General features: G+C 28.6%; 1 protein-coding gene and 1 long non-coding RNA gene across 2 annotated transcripts; both read right to left on the reverse strand.

The window, feature by feature from the left end:
* Window positions 1-602: 602 nt before the first annotated feature.
* On the reverse strand, window positions 603-3,355 carry LOC114309853 (L-type lectin-domain containing receptor kinase VIII.1). Its single transcript, XM_028255717.2, has one exon. The coding sequence runs from the start codon at window positions 2,915-2,917 to the stop codon at window positions 785-787; it is 2,133 nt and encodes a 710-aa protein (XP_028111518.2). The 5' UTR covers window positions 2,918-3,355; the 3' UTR covers window positions 603-784.
* Window positions 3,356-6,801: 3,446 nt separating this feature from the next.
* On the reverse strand, window positions 6,802-8,401 carry LOC114309805 (uncharacterized). The gene is made up of 2 exons (XR_003645860.2): window positions 8,123-8,401; window positions 6,802-7,016 (listed from the first exon to the last, which is right to left on the reverse strand). It is a non-coding gene; the product is annotated as an uncharacterized LOC114309805 (long non-coding RNA).
* Between the last annotated feature and the right edge of the window lie 11,988 nt (window positions 8,402-20,389).

A 20,389-nucleotide genomic window follows, 5' to 3' on the forward strand; every position in this document is an offset into this window, starting at 1 on the left:
TATACTTCAATACACATTGTTAATGCATATAGGGTCTGAATGGTTCTGATTGTTAATCTTTTGGGTGATCATAATTTACAAACTTGTGGGCATAAGGATCCAATATTTGTACACATGTGCATCCAAAGCATGCAACATGGGTTACAATTGGAGAAAACTAAAAGGAGACAAAATTAGAATATATTATATATATTTTTGGTACATGACGAAAATAAAAAAATGTATATATAAGGCAAATAATTAAAAAAAAAAAAAAAAGAGAAAAAAAGAAGCATTCAGTGCTTTGTTTCATCATCCACAACAGCCATGGGCCACCATGAAAGAACTACAGAAAAAAAAGGGTCCTATAATAAATATGGACTACTGTGGCCACACTTGGCCAAAACTCTACTCAAACTCTTATGCCTACTTTTTGACTATTGAGTTTTCTTGTGAAAGCAACAACTCAAGCTCTCCATATAACTCTAGAAAAACCCAATCCAACCCAAAGAAAAAACATAATAGCACAACCAAAATTGAGGGCCCAAGTCCCCAAACTTTATACAAGCAATTATTCCATGTCATTGTGTCATGCATAATAACAAATAGATCACCAAGAATCATTTGTCCCTAAATCTCTATGTTCTATTATGAAAGAATCTCAAAATACAAAAAATTTGAAACATAATGCAACAATCGTTAGTGTTTGACAAAAAAAAAAAAAACTCTCAAGAAAGAATTCACCCAAATGGATATATGTAAGTTTTAATAAACAATATCAAGAAATTTCAACCAATGATTTGAATCAGACTAGTTCCCCATCACCACCACCATTGAAGCTGTGCCCTGAGGAGGAAGTGGAGATAGTGATCATACCATTCAAGTCAGAGACACTGTCCTGCAAGCTCAACAATAGATGGGAAGTACTGAAATTCATACAAGGCCTAGCTCTTGGGACAATAGGGATGTCAGCCTCACCCCCTAACATTTGGACCACACCCCTCATTGTAGGTCTAGCCATTGGGTCAGGGTTAGAACAAGCCAACCCAACCAACAACACCCTCCTCATCTCCCCCTCATCAAACTCACCACCAAGCCTTGAATCAGCAGCCCCAATCAACCTCCCATCTCTATGCAAACCCCAAACCCATTCCACCAAATTTCCATTCCCCTCTTTCTCAATAACCCTCCTTCCACTAGCCACCTCAAGCACCACAGCTCCATAGCTAAACACATCAGTTATCTCAGTAGCTCTTCCTGTCAACAAGTACTCTGGAGCCAAGTACCCCATTGTCCCCGCCATCACGGTCGCGTCTGGTGACTTATCATGCTCAATTTGCCTTGCCAACCCAAAATCACTCAACTTCGCGCTGAACCCTTCATCCAACATTATGTTGCTAGTCTTCACATCTCTGTGAATCACTTGGTTTTCACACTCTTGATGCAAATATACCAATGCAGATGCAATATCCATCAAGATTTTTCTCCTGTCAGACCATGGCAATGGCATTCTTGATTCAAAGAGTGCCTTGTCAAGACTCCCATTAGGCATGAAGTCATAGACTAACAGAATTTCACCTTTCTCATGGCACCAACCTTGAAGCCTAACAAGATTTCTATGCCTAAGAGTTCCAATTATGGACAATTCTGATAGAAACTCGGCCTTTCCTTGACCGTTATGACTACACCTCTTCACCGCAATAATGTCACCACTCTCCGGTAATATGCCTTTATAGACCGTCCCAAACGCTCCATGACCAATGATTCGGCTAGAATTGAACGATTTTGTTGCTAATTTGAGGTCCTTGTAGCTAAATTCTTTGGGCATTTTGATGATATCGGATGCAAAAGAATTGGAATTTGTCACGTGATAGAACTTTTTAGAATATACCCAGATCGAAAAAACAACAAACAAGGCTAAAATGAAAGCACTAGCCATAACTATCCCAACTACCACCACTGGCCTTTCTCTACACAACTTGTTGTGGCACTTACTCTTATTTTGAGAGGTATGTGAAATTGTACTATTTGATTCCGATGGCGGCAATGACGGCGGCGCTGCTGGTGGTGGTGGTGGTGGGTTGATAGAATTAGCCGTTGGATTCATCAAAGTGGTGGTTGGCGGCGGCGATGATGACTCGGACTTTATATTCATATCGAAAGATGAAGTGAAACTCCACCACTCAATGCTGTGAATCTCGGTACTCCCCTGAGTCGACCCGGAAAACCCAACATACATGAAATCGCTGATGTACTTATCGAGATCGAGACTGAACGATAAGAGAGGGTCTCTGGGCTTGAGAGTCGAGTACGAGACTGATATATTGAAGACCCGAGTCGACCCGGAGTAGTCGATCCACGAGTTAACCAGGTCGCCGCTTTTCAGATCAACATTTACAGATTCCAAATCGCCGACATACGATGAAACCATGGAATTCAGATCCAAACCCACATGGTTTCCATTGATGTCGTTGAACTCAACGTCCATCAGAGTGTCGAATTCGACCGCTACGACGCCGTTTGGGCCGTCGTTCTGGTCCATCACTCCCAGATACGCGCCGGCGCCGCCGGATGCGGCGGCGTCCGGGGAGATGAGGAAAGCGAGTCCGCCGCCGATCGAAGATGGGTTCAGATTAGTGACAGAGAAGGAGAAGAATGTGGAGAAACTCGCCGGAACGTGAGTCTCCGGCTGCCGGAATCGGATGGGTTTGGAGTAAAGAGCTCTGCCGGCGCCAGAGTTGGGGACCGCGAGTTCGCGAGTGAGCCTCACGCTCCCGTTGTTCAAGTGGGCATCGCCGAGAAGCATCAAGCTGCTCAGAGTTAAGGTTCCGAAATCGAATTCTGTGCTTCCGATGAAGACGATGTTGCCGGGAAAAAGGAGGAATAGAAAGAAGTTTATGCAAATTATGCCGGAAAACTCGCCGGAAAGTGACGTCATTGCTAGTTTTGGTGAAAACCCATTAGAGAACTATGATTCCATTGTCTGAAATTCTCGTTATTTCGATGGATTGAGGGCGATTCAATCACGGGTTTGTAGAGAGAGAGAGAGAGAGAGAGAGAGAGGAGTGTATTTCTTAGAATTACTGATAAGGAGGGAAGGTTGAGAAAACAGAAAGGAAATTGAAGGAGAGAAGTGGGTGAGTTTAGACACATGTCGGTGGATCCCAACGGTTATATTTATCGGTAATAAAGAAACATTTTTTTGGTTCCGACAGTGGTCTAGACTCCAGAGGAGTTCTCTCTCACATTACAAGCATGTTCACATGTATAGATAAAAGTGGCGGTGGCGGCACATGCTTTTGAGGGTGTTTACTTAGGATTGGGAACTTCACTCATCTTATCTTTCTCAACATTAATTTTGTTGTGATTTTTATCCAACACACATTAACCACCAAAAAAAATAAAACAAATAGCAAGTAGATTATGCAAATCTAATTTATTTATAGCAAATATTAATAAGCGTTTTATGCCACTTGTTAACATTGGGGAGGCGAGAAACATATATTGAAATCATGCGAATCCAATTTATTTATGACACGTATTAATAAGTGTTTTATGTCACTTATTAATATTAGAAAGACAAGAAAAAATATATTGAAAATGTGTAAAAACATTTGTAAAGTATTTTGAAATTCATAAAATATATATATTAAATTTAGTAGGTAATAAATAACTCGAGATTGACATATTTCTTATCATTTGCTTGTGTCTTAAGCCACTTGTCAAGACCCTTTATTTATTAATAAATTTTACTCTAACTTTTAATGATTAATTTATCATTGTAAATTTTGTTTAAAAAAATATAATTTAATTATTTATACTTTTTACATCATATTTCAATAAAAACTAACATAAATAAATTCAAAATATAAACAAAATTCAAAATAATCCATTCATTTATCACTGTAATAAATTTATTAGTATAATTTTCAATACCAAATAATCATTCCACAAACACAAAACAAATCTAAGAAGTCTCAAAAAAAATTTATTATCAAAACAATGGGTAAATAAAGAAAAAAAAAATCACGGAGGACTTATGAACAAATAATTGCACTCAATAGGACATATTAGTAATTATTCTAAAAAATATATAATTTAATGACTCATTTTTAAAGGATTCAACTCTTCGTTAATTCATATTGTCATTTAATTTGGACCGTGGGAGATGGTGGGACTCATTACCGATTATATGTCAATGATTTATTTTATTAATCTTTTTAGATTTTAGTATGAAAATTATTTATGAAAAAAATCAGATCAATTTGATTTTTTCTCAAAAATAATTTACACACTAAAATTTAAAATTAAACGAATAAATCATCAAAGTAGAGCTTGTAATGGCCTTACATGCCAGATTGGATAGACCGGAGAAAACTTAATTTTCTATATAAATAATTTGAATCATGAACTTAAGCCTAAAATAAGCCTCACCGTTGGGGGTATCTTGCTATGTTTTTGCGTTAAGACTCCAATCCCACTTCAGATTAATTAGATCGTCATTTGTGAGTCTTAAATTTTTTAAAGAACATCTCCGTTTGGGAAGAGCTATTTGGGTTTTTTTTGGTTATTTTAGCCATAAAAGATAAAATATGTTATTTTAGTCACAAAAAATAAAATATCACATCCAACCCATAATCATTACACTCTTCTCTCACCAAAAAAAAGTCAAAAAAGCCAAAAAATCCTTTCCAAATCAAGTTTTTTAACTCAAGCTAAAATAACCAAAAAAGTCAAAAAATCAAAAAATCAATCAACTTCCCAAACGGAGTATTAACCAAATTTTCCCTTGTCACTATTAAAAGAAATTAAAACTATCTTTAACTGCTTGGATTGTTTATCACTACGGATGGAGGTATGTGAGGCTTGAGATTGGCTTAGGGGTCACATGTCTTTCTCAACTTTTGAAAAATTATACTTTTGATTCTAGTAAAAAAATAATATTTCCTTTTAATCCTTTCAAGTAATGTCTTGAAATTTTAATCACTATTTTTTTTGCTTTTTAAAAATATATATATATATATATATATGTTTAATTTGTCACTTTAAATGTTCAATTATATTAAAAAAATTCTTATAAATTTTATATTAAAGAAATGTTATATGTTAGTGTTTTCTATCATTTCTTATATGAATATTCATATTTAGTTCATTTGTTTACAAATAATTATTACATAATTAATGACAACTAATAATATATTGTCATATAATTTTGATTTAAAAATGTGAAAAAAAAAATCAAATGATATATAGAAGCCCCTATGTATTATTTATTCACCATTTTTCTTATTTCTTTCTATATCCCTCGCTATATCTTTTTTTGTGTGTCCATCTTGATATAATTTGATTGGTTAACTTGAATTTATATTTAAATATGACTTTTAATTTTAGTTCTACAATCAAATTTATACTATATATTAAGGACAAGAGAATTTTTAATCAGAAGAGATGTGAGGGCTCCATATACTCAATCTCAATTTCTTATTTTTTCAATTTAAATCAAATATAGAAAATCCATGTGTCTCACATAATTTTCGAATTAAAAAAATAGAATAAAATAAAAAACCTGTAAGCCCGTCTCCTAAGATTATTGCCTAAAAAATGATCATTTCCTAAAATTAAATGTATAAACATGGTTGGTTGACCTTTTAATTTGTTTGTCTATCTTCTAACATCTGTACTTAAAATCTTTCTTTCCTTAAAATAAATTAAACAAAAATAAATTTAAATCTGTTTAAATTGATTTGTTTGATTGATTTTGTTTTTTATAATTAATTTGGATTTTTTCAATTTAAAAAATAATAAACTTTTCATGTGTCTCACTTAATTTTCAAAATAAATAAATAAAACTCTACAAGCCCATCTCCTAAGATCACTATCTAAAAGTTAATCATTTTCTAAAATCAAATATAGAGAAATCAAAAATGTTTCATGCCCCCTTTTCCCTCACCCCCTTTGACCCCCTCTCTCTCTCATTGGTTACATTTTTTTTTTTTCTTTTTTTCCTGCTCCTCCAATCACCACCCGCCACGTGTCTGTGGGGGTTGTGGGGGTGGTGAATGGAGGGGGTCTCTATCATGGCTCGATAGAAATATAGTTTGTTAACCTTTCAATTCATTTGTCCATCTTCTAAAATCTCTACCTAAAATCTTTCATTCCTTAAAATAAATTAAACAAAAATCAATTCAAATTTGTTGAAATTATTTTATTTTGTTGATTTTGTTTCCCTATAATTAATTTGAAAAACTGATTTGATTGTTCCCTTATAATTAAATTGTTTTTTGTTGATGAGATAATTGTTGAAAAGTTCAAAATTTTTGTTGAAGAGATAATTGTTGAAAAGTCCAAAGTAAGAAGGGTATAAAACATTAGATCTAGTGAATATTTTTTGTTAGTAAAAGGTCTATCGTTTGTAAAATAATTTAGTGAAAAATTCTTTTATTAGTTTTGAAAGACATTTTATTTTCAATTTTACTCCTTAATTTATATGTTGACTTTTTTTTTTTACCTGTTGCTTGTCTGTTCAAAATTTTCTCTATCTGTTCAAAATTTTTGCCCTTATCTGTTCAAATATCTATCAAAATATTATTACCTGTTCAATTTTTTCACCTATCTGTTTAAAACTATATGTTCAATTTTTTATTTGTTTAAATTTATTTTATTCTCTATTTAATTTTTTTATCCGTTCAAATTTTAAGCATATTTTATTATCTATTCAAATCTTTCTTCTCTCTCCCTCTCTCTCAACCTTATCTGTTCAACAAAAAAACAAAAACAAAAAATTATCTATTTTAGTTTGATCATCATCATCATCATCAACAATAACAACAACAAACCCTAATCTGCTTACAATTTCCATTTTTCAAACATAGTATGATGATCAAAACAACTCTACAACTACTTGAATGCAGAAATGAAAGAAAAAAAAACAAATCCAGTCCATTGTCACTCCAGATCCAACCCATTATCTTCACGGCAATCTCTATTTGAAGATCATTGAGGGTGATGGTCTTTCCTGTGAGGGTTTTCACGAAGATCTGCAGATTTAATAATGTTACATTTCCAAAAAAAAAAAAATTAAATAAATAAAAAAAAAAACTAGGCACAATAATTGCAGATTAGGTCTCATTTGGAAACATGCTATTTTAATAACTTTTTGACTTTTTACAAAATAATGCTAATGTGCAAAAAAATGAAGAGAGTAGTATAACAGCTTATAATAATTTTTTGACTCTTTTTACTAAAATTAAAGGTTGCCAAACGCGGCCTAATCATATTTTAGCAAACTTGAGAGTCCTAGCATATATCAAGTAAAAGTCACAAAAACTACAGGTTGTATTTATATAACAAATTTACTCATAGAAGTTTCTATCAAATAAAAACCTAATTTTAGAGATTAGAGAGCAGATTCAACTCAGATCTCAAATTCTTTTGAAAGATTAGAGAGAAAGAAGAGAAAAAGAAAGAATATGGAGAGGGAAAGAGCGAGAATCATCCTTATCATCGGTAGATCTGAGATGTTTCAGTGAGATTAGTGAAAGAGAAGCCAGATTCAATACAATCAGCCTTGGATTGGCGGTGTTCCTGACAATGGCCCCCGTTTGGTGTAGTTGTTAAAACAAATTATAGATTATAAGTTAACATATTATAGATTATGACTTTAATCAGAAGCTGCTAATTTGTTTGGTGTACCTGTTGGATTACAGATTTAAGTTACTGAGAAGTGTTTGTTAAATAAGTTGTAAAGTAACTTTTTTAATTAGTTTTTATTTTTTGTTATTCACTACTTGTCTATATTTCTCATAAAAAAAAATAATGATAGTATTCTATAGTCCATTTGGATCTTTTTCTATTTTTAAAAAAATAAAAAATAAAAAAAATTTAAGAGTATAACCGTAAATTAATATGTCCACAGCAGAAGCTGATAATCAAAAGTAAAGGGTGAGCAGTTTATCAGAATTAGCTTTTTTGACTTAAAATAAGTTGTTAGAATCAGAAGTTGTTTGAAATAAGTTTAACCAAACAGTTCAAAATAGCTTTTCAAAAGCCAAAAGTCATAAGTTCGCTAAAAAAAGCCCAAACAAACACCCTCAATGGCCATCGAAATTTGGTGATGGTGGATGACTAAGATATATACACATACAAAGGAATCCGGTGGTGATCTCGTCTCTGGTGACGTTTCGAAGAGAAGCTCTCTCCCCGGTGACCTTCCGAAGACATTATTCTAGCCTTGCGTCGGTGACGAGCCTGTTACGGTGGCACGCGACAAGCTCGCCGAACAGCGGCAGCGATGGAAGAAGGAGAGGACCGCGGCAGAGAAGGTGCTGTCGACGCGACGGAGGAGGTGCTGTCACTAGTCGGCTGTTGAAGAGTAGAGAGAAGAGACAGAGAGTGAGAGAGTGGAGTGTGTATGTATGTTTAGGGTTTTTGGAACCGTGTGTACAAGATATATATATCCATATATATAGAAGGTTATTTTGGTAATTTTGCTTGAGTTTGTGTTTTTGGACAAATTATTTTAGTTCCTGAACTTTTGAATAAACAAAATTGAGATTTAAATTTATGGATCAAGTGCGCTTTGTTGATTTTGTGCTCTAACATCTCATACTAAATTTTAAAATTTTTAAGTCTAAAAAAGAATTTAAAAATAAAAAAATTTCATAATTTGTTATTTTCTATAATGATTCCATAATTTATGATTTAGAAAAGGAAAAATGTAGAAGATCCTTCTTGTGCACTCTTTCTCCAACAAATTCTTTCTCTTACCCAAAAATTTTAGCCATCATACATTACACATTCTTCAAATCATTTATGCCCTCCTCATCCTATAAATATTACATTCATATAGTGATACAACTCATTATTTTTTCTCTATTTTTATGAGACAATTGAAAATTAACTTATATTTAGTCTCTTAAATTCTTTAAAGAGACTTTTTCATCCTTTAGGTACACAATTTTTTCTCTTTTTACTTTTAAATTTTTTTTTTTTATAAACTTCTGATCATTTTTTGTTTTTATATTTCATACGTTGTGTATCATTTCCCTCTCGACCCTCTAGTCTCTATTGATCATTATTTGTTTGTTTGTTTGTTTGTTTGTTTTTTTTTTTTTTTTTTTGCTTATAACCATTTTTTGTTGGGAAAATATTATTTTACTAGAATTTTTATACAAAATTTTATCCCAAAATGTGTCATTTATGATAAAGTGAAAAATCAAAATCCAACAAAACCATTATTAATAATTTTTTGTATTGATTTTATATTTGTGTATCACTACTCTTTTTTTTTTTTAATATTTTATGACATAATAATATGTGTTAATTAACAATTAGTGTAGAACATTATTTCAGAAGTTCCATATAGTTTTTCTTTTCCTAATGAAGTTATGACCATAATTACAACACTATAAGAAAATTATTACATTTAATCTGTTTTTTCAAAACTATTAAATATGCATAAATATGGACATTTTATAATGAAACAAAAAATTACTAACGATATATGTTTATCAATTTGAAAAATATATACATAAATAAATTGGTCAAGTAACTCTTTAATTTGTGTTGATTGACATAAATCTAACATGGCCTAGGTACCTCGATCATCTCATAAAATTTTAAAGGCAGTGGCTTTGGACCGTGCTGTTGGGCTTGTGAGAGCCCACCACGGATCCCATTTTGATAATCCGAACCGTCAATGTGTAGAACTCGTCGAGTACTATATGCCTGTAAAAAATTACGTTGATCGGATATCGATAGCTATGTGAACAAAATAGTTTTTTTAGCAACCGTTAATTTTTTCACCGTCCATTTTTTTTTATACAAAACTGATTTGATCACATAACTATTGATATCCGATCAATGTGATTTTTTACAAGTATATAGTACTCGACGAGTTCTACATATTGACGGTTCAGATTATCAAAACGGGCCCAAAAAATGGGCCCCATGGGTCGGAGTGGACGGGTCCAGTCTTGATATCAACTTGAGACAAGCTGGACCCAATTTTAAAAATACCGTTACACTTTATGGTCAATTCAAATTTATCATACTCTATCAATTGAGAAATCAAATGTTACTAATACAAAAATATTTCCAAATGTACATACTGAAATAAATATAAAAATTTAAAAGAGACAAAAAAGGAAAAAAGAAAAAAATGAAGATAAGATTATTATATCACTTGATAAGCTGTGGTAGGATGAATTATAATTATGAATTTCGTAGATAATGTGATTATACTTGACCGAAGATATAATTTTTGTAATTTTAGAAAATTCATTTATTTTAGTTTTATCAATTGAATTATTATATGACACTCTAAAAAAAATTGAATTATTATATATCTATTTGTTATATAATATGTAGGAAAAAATATTAATAGCAACAAAAATAAATAAATAAATAAAAATTGTGGAACTCATGCCATGTCTGAGATGTTATCTTTTTTATTAAAAAAATCAAGAAATTAAAAAGAGCTAAAATGTGTTTGGCATGAACAAAAAAAAACTAAAGTTAGGAAATCTTTGTACTAGTTTAAAAAGACCAACTAATTCTTGTGAGTGAGTGCATAAATATTTATACCTTTTGAAGGAGAAAATGGAAAATTTAAGTAAAAAATAAAAATATGACGACACTTATTTGTATTTTCCCATACAATTAAAAAACTCATTCTTAAATTCATTAAGTTTTTTAAATCTTTTAAAAAAGTCAAAAAAAAAAAAAAAACCCACTTAGAAAGCTAATTTCAAACACTCTCTTTGTCCTAAAAAAAAAAAGAAGTTAAAACTTACTTAAGCTTTTTTTTAATTATCTTAATTAATTTAAAAATAAATTTATCAATGTTTAATCCCGTGCAGAGCACGAGTTATATACTAGTAAAAATAAAGTTAAATTGGATTGTAAATTTTGTTAAGATTTTTATTCAATGGTGCTTTTTCTGAGCCAAAATCTTGACTCCGCCATTGTTTATCATCCTTTGAAAAGAAAAAAAAAATTATATATCCATAATCCATTCACCAAGTTTTGAATACAAAAAAAAATGATTAGAACGTTATTTTCAAATAACCATAAGTGCTTTTTTATTTTATTTTTTTTCATACATTTTGATTTAGCCATTACATATAATTATGAAAAAATTAATGAAACATCTCTTTCTAATTTTGTGTAGTAAGAGAGGTTCAAAATATATATTTTTTATTAGTTAAGGTCCCTCAACATTTTTTAGAGAAAATTCGAATCAAAGAATTTTCACCCGACTCAAAGAAATTTATTTTCTGTGAAAATTAAAATTTCTTTGAATCGGGGTGAAATTTCTTTGAGTCAGGCAAAAAAATTGTCTCAAATTTTCTTTGTAAAAATGTTAAAAACCTTAACTATTATAAAAATATTATATGTTTTTTATTTTATAAAATCTTAATATAAAAAATCTTAAAAAAAATTCCCCTATAATTATATGTAATGGCTAAATCAAAATCTATAAAGAAAGATGGAAAGCGAAGAAAAATAATCAACGGAGTTGATTCCCTCCCTTTTTTAGCCCAAAGACACTTTTGAGTTAAGTTAAAAACAAGAATTGAGTTGAATTCATTTTGATAATAAAAATATAATTTTGATAGAAAATGATATAAAAGTCTATATTTTTAACTCACTTTTTAAATTTAATAGTGTATAAGTAAGATAATTGATTAATAATTAAAGAAAATAAAAAAGAGATAGAGTTGCCTTAAATAATATATTAAGGTAATTTTATAGTAATAAATTAGAGTATCTAGGTTAATTTATGGTTTGATTTAATATATATATATATATATATATTTATACTACATATTATAGTAAAGGGACTTTTCGTGAAAAGCCTTGTGAGAGTTCCAAAAATTTCAACTAATTTTTTTATTTTTTAATTAAAAAACAATTTTTTAAAAAATGCTATTCGCTAACACATTAATGTAAGAATTATAAAAATACTAATTATTCAATGATTTATGTTTTTCAAAAGGAAAATTAAAAGAAACTTTTTCTTGATTTGTCCAAACTATTATCTCTTATAAAAATTCAAAATGATAGATTAAAATTCTTTTTTTCTTCTCTTTTTTTCTCCAGTATATTCTCTTTTTACATAAAACCCTAACTGTCACACAATTAGACCTTTTTTTTCACACTATATAAAACTTGCTTATCGGTCAAAATATTATTTCATGTAATAGATCACTACAACACCTTTAAACTCTTTTAACAGATATATTTACGATTAGTCAACGTTCATTATTTTCTATTGATTATGTCCCAATTTTTTTTTTTTAGAATCCATGACTAGGTGACAGCGGTGCAATGGTGAGGGGAGAGTGACATTAACGAATTTAAAGTGTAGATCAACTCTATAAAAAGTTACTATTTTGGGGTTTTTGTAATTTTTTTAAAAGAAATATGATGAAGTGTTTGTGATGATTCAATATGTAAATAAGATGCCTCTGTGTTCACATTTAAAAAAAAAAAAATAGTGTGTTTAAATTTTTTTTAACAATAAATGTTTTAATTGTTTTCACTATTAGTACTTTTTTTTTGGGAGGTTGTAACCCTGTTTATAAATACTTTTAAATGCCTTAAATTTATTTACATGCAGCAAGTTACACATGACTCTAGCAGATTTTAAAAATCAATCATGATTAAGTGTAAGTATAGCAAAGTTGTGCAAAATTAATAAGTCAAAGTAATTTTTTTATATTTAGAATTACATAGTTTCCAACATTTTTTTTAAAATACTTTAATTTTGCATGTGTTGAACATAGCCCGAATTTGATGTGATTTCTTCAGTTATATATATTTTTTGAGAATTTTGTGTCAAAGTGTTTGGTTTAACACATATTTTATAAGGTAAAATTAATTAAAATAAATTAAAAATGTTTTTAATTTTTACTTTTTAATACAATGTTGGACAATAATTGCAAAAAAGATGAATGTTTTTACTTTTACTTTTATATTTGTAAATTTTTCACCGTTAAATATTCCACATATCATTATGGCCCCGTTTGGTAGAACTGTGAAAAAGTGATTATAACTTATAACTGTGAACATAAGCTGATTTCTGACTTATAAATTAAGCTTTTCCTCTCCTACTCAAAGAATAAGTTGATTTTTGACTTACAAAAAGCTATAAATTGTATTGTTAAGCTGAACCAAACACATCAAAATAACTTAAATTAAATTAAAAACTGAAATAAGTTGAAAATAAGTCCTACCAAACAGGGCCTATGTCTTGCAATTATTGTCCAAAATTAGATTTATATAAATTTAAATTAATTTTTTAAACCCTCTAAAAATGTCACTTTTATTTTAGATATGATAATTGTTATTATAATTTTTTGTTCTTAAAATACACTGCCATAATCGCAATGTAATACTATTTTGAAAATAATTCCTTTTGTATTATTTGCAAATAATTCTCAAATTGGAAAAGAATACTCTACACCTTCAAAAGTCAATTAATCAATTAATAATGACTTTACAAATTTTCTTTAATTATATTCATTAATAATGGCTTTACAAATTTCCTTTTATTATATTGTTTTCACAGATTAATATGGAATGACTTTCAAAATTGTATTTTAAAATATAGAAAGATTTATGTGTAAGGTTTCCTTTTCCAAATTGAGAATTATTTGCAAATTTTACAAAAGGAATTATTTTTAAATATAACCTAAGAAAAACGATATGGAATGATTTTCAAAATTGCATTTTAAATTCTTTATTAGAAAGTATTGGTGGTGCTACATACATCAATTAATGTACATATTAATGTACCAACTAGTGTTATGCTATTATTACTGACCTTACCTATTATACAAATTATAAATACTTAAAATATCTAAAATTATGTCACATCAGCTGTTAGTATACTAGTTAGTACATTAATTGGTACATATAGTATTATTCAGAAAGTATATATGTAACAAAAATTATTAAAAATTAATTAATGATTTTGATTAAAAATACACTCATCAAATTTGTTTAGTTTAATTTTTTAAAATTATTTTTGAGTTTTTTTTAATCTTCAATAATTTTTTTTTCTTTCTTTCTGTATTTCAATCAAATACACCAAACTAAGATATTTATGAAAAGATAAATACAAAAATTACTAAAAACAAAACACTACAAAAAAATGTGTTATTTTTTTGTTTTTATTTTTTACTTTTTCATTTTTAGTATTTTTTTAATTTTTTTTTTTTTTACATTTTAGGTGCATTTACAATTAGAGTTATTTGCATGAAGACTCCCTAACCTATTGAGAAATATCACTTTGACCCACTAAACTATAAAAATGTACAAATTGACCCCTAAACTATATATTAAGAAGTATCACATCACCCCCTAAACTATAAAATTGTACAAATGGATCCCCTCAACCACAAAAGCGTGTTAGTTGGACCCCATAACGGAAGGGGTCAAAGTGAAACACGTCAATAGTTTTAATTAGGGGGGTCCATTCATACAGTTTTATAATTTAGGGGGTAAAGTGGTATTTCTCAATAGTTAGAAATCTCTTTAGGGTTGGGTTTGAGATGGTTATATTAATCCTGATGTTGTGTTGGGATAGTTTAGCTCAATCTGAGTAGATAATTCACTTAACCAATATAGAATATAATAATTCTTAATGAAATTTGACATGCTTTTAATAATTAAATTTTAATAGTTAGTTTAAAATTATTGAACTATTTTTGTTTTAATAGTTTTTGCTTTATAGAGTTTAAATAAATACGATGAAATTTTTTATTTTTATAATATTTTGTATTTAAAAAAAAATTCATTCCGTGCATAGTACGGGTTTGTTGCTAGTATATCTATATGTAAATGTTTAATTCAAAACGTTATTAAATAATAAATTGGGTTAAAAATTAAAAATTAGATTAAGGTAATTTTATGATTTATTTTTTTAAATATATATTTATATGTTTAATTTAAAATTTTATTAAATAAGGTAATTTTTTTAATTGGGGTGTTTAGTTTAATTTATGATTTAATTTGTTATATATATATATGTTTAATTAAAAATATTATTACATAAAGTAATTTTATGGTAATAAATTACGGTGTTTAGTTTAATTTATGATTTAATTAGTTACATATATATGCTTATTTAAAAATTTTATTAAATAAGAAATTATATTAAAAATTAAAAATTAAAAGTTAAATTAAGATAATTTTATGGTAATAACTAAAGTGTTTAGGTTAATCTTAAGGTTTAATTTATGGTAATTTTATATTTAATTTAAAATATTATTAAATAAGAAATTGGGTTAAGAATTAAAAATTACATTAAGTTAATTTTATGGTAATAAATTATGGTTACTATGATTTTATTTGTTAAATATTTGATTAAAATAGAAATTATATATATTAGAGAAGAGAGAAAGAGAATATGGCATAGGGGTATTTAGGTAACTTTGTTCTTACTTTTTATAGAGTTACCTATGCACTTTAGTCCAAAATGATAAGGAAATTCTTTACCTATATTTAAACTATAAACGGTTAAAGTGCCCAAAAATCTGTTAAGAAATTTGTTTATGTGTTCTATGAAAGGACAAAATATATATCAGATGATTATATGAGTAAAATAAAGATTTATAATTTGTAATTTAGAAATGGGCAAGGCTTCCCTCCTGTTGACCAAACTGATTGGAGGTGCTATTGGGCTCTCGTGAGCCCACACTACATGATCCACTTTAATGATTTAAACTATTTATATTGAAGGACACTTTGAGAATATCATTCTCATAAAAAATTAAATTGTGCAAGGTAAACTTATGCTGTGTTTGGTTGAAAGATTTGAGGAGTAATTTAAAAAGAGAAAGGAAAAAGTTAGGTAACATGTATAAAATATACCTACGTTTCACATAGTTTCACACACCTTTCTCATTTTCCTTTTCAAATCCCTCCCCAAATCTCCCCACCAAACACAACATTAGAGTTTTGGACTTAATTCGGAAGAAAGAGAGAGTGGACTTAGAATTTTGGACTCCATTCAGTGTGTTTGGTTTGAGTTTTTTGGATTAAGTTATTTGAAAACTGAGTTTTTTGATTTTCGTAGTTTTTTGTTTTCAGTGAATATTTTTAAAATTTTAAATATTTTTTTTTTTTACTTTTTTAAATGCACCTTACTTAGATGTATTTAAAAAGTAAAAAATTTGTGAAAAAATATTTTAAAATATTAATAAATACATAAAAATACAAAAAATGCATTGAATTCTCGTTTTTTTTTTTGTTGGTATTTTTGGTGTTTAGTGAATTTTTAAAAGGTTTTTTTTTATAATTTTTTTTACTTTTTAGGTATATTTATGTTAGGTATGTCTATAAGTAAAAAAAAAAAATTGTTTAAAATATTAAAAAAATTCAGTAAAAACAAAAAAAATATGAAAAACAAAAAAGTAAAATTTTCTAAAAAGTATTTTTAGAAAAAAAGAACCAAGCAAATTTCTCGTGGTAGATCCAAAGAATTTGTGGCTTAAAGAGAGAATTTTAATTGAGGTATATTTTCTAAATATATATATATTTTTTGTAAATTTTATTATCTAATATAATTTTTTTTTTTCATTTTTTAGATGAAAATTATTATTAGATATTTAAATTTAATTGTTTTATATATTAACGTGTCTAATTGATGTTTTGAAAATAATTTAAAAGTTAATGTAAAATGAAGTTTCAAATCAAATTTCGATGTCACATTAATTAATTTTTGAGTAATAATTTAGAAGTTAAAAATAAAAATTTCCTCAAATTCCTCCCAGCTGCTAATTTCAAAACAAATTGTCAATGTCTTATATCACCATATGACTAAACTTATATTGGGGATATAATTTTCTTAATATTATCTATTAATTATTTTACATTTCAGGGGAAAAATTTAAATAAAAATTACAAGAATATTAAAAACATATAAAAATTTATTTAAAATTATCATTTAGTCTCAAATTATTTTAAGCCGGCCTTGATTGATGAAAGCCTCTTAATTCAATTTCTACCCACAATGATTTATCAAATGAACTACTCATATCATTAAAATGTGACATGTAATGAGTTGTCAGTAATCCAACATGATCAAATTAAACTTCTCTCCACAACTACAAGAAGCTGGATTCTTTAGGCTGTGTTTGGTTAGGAAATTTGAAAAGAAATTTGAAAAGAAAAAGAAAAAAGGAAAATATAAGTAAAATGCAAATAAATTATACTTACATTTCACCTAATTTTACATACTTTTTATTTTTTTCTTTTCAATTCTCTCTCTAAATCTCTCAAACCAAACACAGCGTTACCATTTCAATTTCCTTTATCTCGCCTCACTGTTGGCAATTCTGCCACCCTAGCTTGGTATGGAAGCCATGTCGAGTTTGGTGCTTGATGATCATCTGGTGTGTCTACTTCTTCTTCAGTGATCTCTCCTCTGTTAGATAAATTATTAGTGTTGGTTTGATCAGTTGGAATTGGAGTAGTTGAAGCGGGTCGATGGTAGTGGTGAGACGAAAAATCAGTGGGACTGTTTCTGAGGCTCCAATGAGGTGTTGACAATGAAGTCCGAGAAGACATTAATAATGAACTAGCAGTGATTGGCAGCTCTAAATTTGAAGCACTAAACCAGCTCTAATGAGCTGCAAAATCAAAATAAAAAAAAAAAGGGTCAAAACATCCCATCATATGGGACTCACACCAACTTTAAAGCTATTAGAGCTCTTGGATTAGAGGTCTGAAACATTTCTAATGAATATTGTTCTTGCTTCTTCCGGTGCCGGCCTTGAGATTTAGGGGGCCTAAGGCAAATTTCGGAAATAGAGTCCCTCTTACATTAAAAAATAAATAAATTCATAAATAAAACGATAAGTTACAACTTTTTTATTTGTTTGTAGCCACAAAAAAATTTACTTGCACATATAACCATTAAAATTATAAACAAAACAATTTAATGAAACAAAATTAGGACAAAAAAATTAGAAAATTCAATTAAAACTGATAAAGACCTAGGTAAAAAAATTAGGACAAAATTATTTATTCTACTAAAATATAATAGATAAAGAAGGTTAAAAAAAAAAAAATAGGGCCCATATATTGTATGTATTGTTTTTCTTGGGCCCAAACACTTTTTTTTTTAACATATATTTTCATTTTAATAAATATGGGCCAAACTGCACTTATAAATAAATATGGGATAAACTATACATGGACCAAATAAAATATTTTAGGACCCTTTAAATTGATCCTAAAAAAAAATATTAGACCTATAACATTTTACTAAATTTGAGAGTTCTATTTTTGACCAAAATTTTAGAGCCTAACATATAGGCCTTATTGACCTTAGACCGGGCCGGCCCTGGCTTCTTCCGCTTCACCCTCACCTAGCCATTGGTTTATGATGTTGGCTATTTGCTCTTCTAGTACGTTATAAGAGCATCTCCAACGGTAATAGGCATTTTACCTATCTAAATATTACTATAAAGTATATATTTTATTTTGCCTATCAATTATTTCATGTTTCTACTCTAACCATGCTTTTTATTTTAGCTATTCATCTAAATACTATTAATTTTATAAAATGCCACATCAGCAACCAAGATGGAGGGAAATGATCTTAATGATTAAATATATTTTGCCTAGTCTTGAAAGCTAGCTACATGTAGCTAGTGAATGTGAATTGAGCTAAAATGCCTAATCATATACCTAGTGCATTGGAGTTGAAAAAAATGAGTTATACTAAATATTTTGACTAACAAGTATGATATGCCTAGTGGGTTGGAGATGCTCCCCTTAAATTGTGATCCCATCTGTCACCAAACAATCCATTATTAAGTATTTAGGGATACATAAATTTTTTTCAGAAAATTGCACCCAACTCCATTCATTTTATATGGTTCTAATTTCAGCAAAAATAAATGTCTTAGCAATATATTTTACATTCATTTTGAATTGGGTCTACACTCAAACAAAACGAATGTTATTCTCACTCCACTATTTTATCCTAAATTTTCCTTTACATGATTATATATATATATATATATGCCAAATTTCTAATATATTTAGAGGTTGTATTTGAATTATAAATTTGTATATACATTTGAAAAGGGCCAAGAAAATGTGAATAAAATATATACTAAATTGTTTCTTGGTTTTCCTTGCATTTACTTTTCCTTTTTCGAGTATCTAACTAAATTTATTATTCAAACATAGACTACGTGTATTTAAAAATAATTGAAGTGAAAATGCAACTTAATTTTTATAAAATAATACTACATACTCAAAAAAATTACCTAATATATATATATATACTAGTGTATGTCTGTACGTAATGGCACGATGCAATTAATGATGGGTTTAAATATTTATAGGATGAGTTTAAAAATCGAATTTGTGGTAAGTTTAAATGTCTAGTGTATGTAAGCGCCTAGAGGCACGATGTATAAAGATATTATTAAAATACTGAAAAAATATTTAAAAAAATATTATTCTTCTTAAAGAACTTATAACAATTTTGCTTATACCACACACGCTTTACAGAATTCAAACATTATAAAAACTCCTCCTAGTCTTAATGCAAATTAAGAAATAAAAATATAAGATTTATAATGTTCACCAATATTACAAATCAAAAGTATTATATCCTAGTTAAAAATTTCTCAAGAATGTAAAAAATTAGCAATACTAAATCAAAGCAAATTTTTTTCTCGAGAATGTAAAAGTTTTTGCAGCAAGAAAATAAAAATTTATGGATTTCTTTGAAGTTCTGTACTTGGTAAATATTTATAGGTTTCTTTGAAGCTTTGTGCTTTGCAGATAAAAATCCCGGTGGTGATACAGAGCTCTATGGAGAGAGCTCTAATGGCATGGTAAGGTTTAAAAATAATAAAAAAAAGAAGCCAAAATATCAATCAATGGGTGAGCCCCACCCATTAGAGCTCCCAAACATTTTTGTAAAAATCCTATCACATTTTACAGTACAGATAAAAATCCTATCAAATAAAAATTCTATTAGGTAAAAATACATTATCATATCAAAACCCAAATCCTTGATTCTTACACTCTCAAATAAAAATAGATTATCATATCAAAACCCATAAAATAGATTCTTACACTCTCATATTTACACAAAAAATCCTTGATTCTCACACCCTATGTATTCATGAATGTCTAGAACAAAAAAATAAAGCAAAAACAATACTTTGTTACTCTATTGATGAATATTGATGAATGTTTGCGGCAAGAAAATAAAAATTTATGGGTTTCTTTGAAGCTCTGTGTAACGCCCCCAAAATAATACCATAAATAGGATCCAAAGCATACATAATTGGTGACATGAATTAGAGTAAATAGTCATTTCATTTTATGTAGTTAATGATACAAAAGAGTTTAACATAAAGAAATGCGCTATCGG

This window comes from Camellia sinensis, chromosome 10 (assembly GCF_055761805.1).
Source record: "Camellia sinensis isolate YWXY chromosome 10, ASM5576180v1, whole genome shotgun sequence".
NCBI classification, from domain to species: Eukaryota; Viridiplantae; Streptophyta; class Magnoliopsida; order Ericales; family Theaceae; genus Camellia; species Camellia sinensis.

Coding starts and splice junctions, on each gene's coding strand:
- LOC114309853 (XM_028255717.2), bottom strand. CDS start 2,917: ATGACGTCACTTTCCGGCGAGTTTTCCGGCATAATTTGCATAAACTTC.